The sequence below is a fragment of the Pygoscelis adeliae genome, unplaced genomic scaffold (assembly GCF_000699105.1).
Source record: "Pygoscelis adeliae isolate BGI_AS28 unplaced genomic scaffold, ASM69910v1 Scaffold537, whole genome shotgun sequence".
Lineage (NCBI taxonomy): Eukaryota > Metazoa > Chordata > Aves > Sphenisciformes > Spheniscidae > Pygoscelis > Pygoscelis adeliae.
In genome coordinates, this window is record NW_008825213.1 from 21,191 (window position 1) to 24,288 (window position 3,098).

The 3,098-nt window shown below is 57.0% G+C and overlaps 1 protein-coding gene across 1 annotated transcript in view; it reads right to left on the reverse strand.

Annotated features, from left to right (window-relative positions):
• Positions 1–2,044: 2,044 nt before the first annotated feature.
• The window catches only part of ADAMTS10 (ADAM metallopeptidase with thrombospondin type 1 motif, 10), a 44,901-nt gene continuing 43,847 nt past the window's right edge, over positions 2,045–3,098 (reverse strand). Inside the window, exons 23-24 of the mRNA XM_009329056.1 lie at positions 2,569–2,725; positions 2,045–2,154 (exon numbers count right to left, since the gene is read on the reverse strand). Of these exons, the coding sequence (XP_009327331.1) occupies positions 2,045–2,154; positions 2,569–2,725 (267 nt within the window). The remainder of the gene's footprint in view (positions 2,155–2,568; positions 2,726–3,098) is intronic.

A 3,098-nucleotide genomic window follows, 5' to 3' on the forward strand; every position in this document is an offset into this window, starting at 1 on the left:
GTGTAGATGAGGTGCTTAGGGACATGGTTTAGTGGGCATGGGGGTGTTGGGTTGACGATTGGACTCGATGATCTTAGAGGTCTTTTCCAACCTTAATGATTCTATGATTCTATGACCCGCTCCAGTCACTTGGGCTGCAGGGAAAACCCTCCCCTGCTGCCCAAACCCCTCCTTCAGCATGAGCACAAGGAGCATCGTGGTGTGGGGCTGCCCAGAGCCCAGGCTTGCCACTCGAGAAACAAGACTGGGACCAGAAGCTGCGCCCGGGATCGTAGCTACTCCTTTATTATAAATCATGCCGTTACGTCGCTCCTCCTCAGAGTTAGTATGTTAAACATTTTTCATTATATATATATCTATATAAAAAGGTGAAAACACCCCCTGCCCTCACCAAAATGTCAGAACGGAGCATTGCACCAGGAAGGAAGAGAAATGAAGGCCCGCTCGACAGCCAAACGGGATTTGCTGAGCACCAGAGAAGCTGTGATCAGCTGATGAGCGCGTAAAAATATAGATGGTAGAGTAACACATGAGGGCTGGCAGGGCGGAGAGGTTTGCTCTGGGGAAAGAGGGCTGTCCGCCTCCCTGCACCATACGGATGACCCCCAAGGGGAACAGAACATGGCTTTGGACAAGATTTCCCATCTTTGTGATGCAGAAATGCCTGAAAATAATAATAACAACAACAATAATGACAATAAAAAGAACATGCTTTGTAGATTGGATATTCAGGTCTCCTCCGCAGGGTGCGGTGGTCCATGGAGAAGATGTGTGTTGGCCCAGATTTGGCCAGGAGGTGACCTGGAAGAATTTCAAGCCTGCTCTTTTCTCATCACTGGAGGTCTCCTGAGGGCAGAGGAGTGGGTGGCCCTGGGACCGGCACCCCGAGACCACAGCAGCAAGTGGCGAGGCTGCCTTTGGAGGCAAAGCACCTTTTGGAGGCAAAGCACCTTTGAAAGTAAAGCACCTTTGGAGGCAAAGCAGCTGTGGAGGCCATGGCGTTCGCTGGGGAGGGCCGAGGACCAGGCAGACTGGTCCCAAGTCACAGCTCAGCAATGGGGACACTGTGACCAAGACAGTTCTCGTCCTGCATCCTCCTTTGTTTTGCTTCCTGCAGTCCAACACGTCCTTGATGCCCGTTAAGTGACTGCAACCCCGAGCACGCCTCAGTGCTGACCTCAGTTTGTGCTTCGAGGTGTCTCTGGAATAAAAAATGGTCATAATAGTGACAAGGGCTTTAAAGAAAAATAGGGGGGCACCCCAATCAAAGTAGGTTGTTACGAGTTTGAATAACCCCCTCTCCCAGTTAAACTGGTGTCACCGCTCTGCTCACTGAGTGACCTGCTCTCCTCTGTCCCCTGCTGCATGTCCCAAGGTGACAGGATGCAAACCAAGAAAACAAGATTCCTGCTCCAACCCCACTCCCCAGAGCAGCTCATCTTCATCCATCACCCAGAAGCAACAAGCCACGCTTGTCACCCGTGGCACCTGAAACCTCCTCCCTGTCTCCCCTGGGATCTCCGAGGGAAAGGCAGCAGCCCCTGGTGCGCATAGCCTCCCCCGGGGACACCCCACTGTGGACCACGATGCCCCGCGATGCCCTCGGGACACAGGCACGGAACAGGATGAGGCAGGAGCGGGGCGAGTGGTGCCGCTTCGGTGGCTGTCTCGGCGCTTGCAGGACCTGGGTCCGCTACTAATAAATAACAATGTCAGAATTTCAAGTAATGTCCCTGCTGCCGTGCTCTGCCCAGCTTCTCCCTCTCCCACCGCTCATCGACTGGCTCCTGTTGCACTGGGCCGTGGCGGTGCCTGCAGTGGCTGGCAGTGGTTTAACTGGGAACCTGCCATTGTGAAGCTCGGGGGCAAAGGGTGCATGTCTTTGGGGGACGGGTTTGGGTGACGCCGGCTCCCACTGGAAGCACGACCAGTGTCTGTGTTGGACCCAGGGGAGATTCCCAGGGCGGAGAGGAAGGGCACGGTTCGGTGGCCCTCCGGCGCAGCTTTTGCCTTCCAGTTTTCCCACGGGGGTCACGCTGTGTCCCTAGTGCCCCTGGCATGTTTTACAGCACATCTGTCGGAAGTAGGTCCGGCTGCAGAACTTGAACTTCAGGACGAGCGGGCAGTAGGCCACCTTGTTCACATCCTTGCATTCTGGATGGGCGACAGAAGGAAGCAGGGTTACAGCTGCCTCGGGGGTGAGAAGCCCCGAGGGGGGCACTTCTAACCAGCCCTCTGCAAACTCCTTTTGCACCCCGATGCCAAGCTCCTGGAGGCTGTTTACCAGGAAGCCGAAGATGCAGCCATGCTGAAGAAGCTACTGAGAACCTCACTACTGAAAACCTCTCTTTGCCAAGGTGCAGTTACTCCATTTATCAGGGTCACAGCATGCCAGTTTGGCCTGGGACCAGAGGGGACAGCATCAGGTCTCCCCACAAAAGCCTTACCCCGCAGCACAGCACCTAGAGCCCAAGTCGGGCTGTGCTGGCTCCGGTGTCCCTGTACCGTGTGGCCCCTGAGGCTGGCAGTGCTCCGCATTTCCCTCCCCAGTCCCCCCATCTCCCTCACCTTCAGGGTTGTCCGTAGGTCCTGATTCGCACTTGGTCTCGCACTGCTGCATGCCGGGTGGCTGCAGGGTCTCCATGCAGTCGCTGGACGGCTGCCCGGTGTGAGCCAGGCACTGGACGGATCTCCTTTGCTGGCCAAGGCCACACTGTGCAGAGCACTGCCGGGAAACAGCACAGCACAGAGCTGCGGCGGCTGCCATGGCTTTCATAACGCGGGGGGAGAGGGCATGGCCAGGTCTTAGGAGGTGCAAAAGGTGCTGGATGCAGTCGTCCCTTCCCTCACCAGAAGGAGCAGGGACCTCACCGGCACGGCTGAGCTCTGCGGCCCTGCTTCCTGAAAAGCTTGGTCCGAACCTCCAGGGCTCAGCGAGGGTCTCTCCATCCAGCCCTAAATCACTGGCCTTTCCCAGGCCTCCTGCACCCCGATGTCACCCTGCAGCTCAAGGGGTGTTAGAGGGAAGGGAGGACTCTCCGTGTCGCCCCACTGCAGGCGGGGGCTGTGGCAGGGGGGCCAGCGGTGGCCCTGCTTGC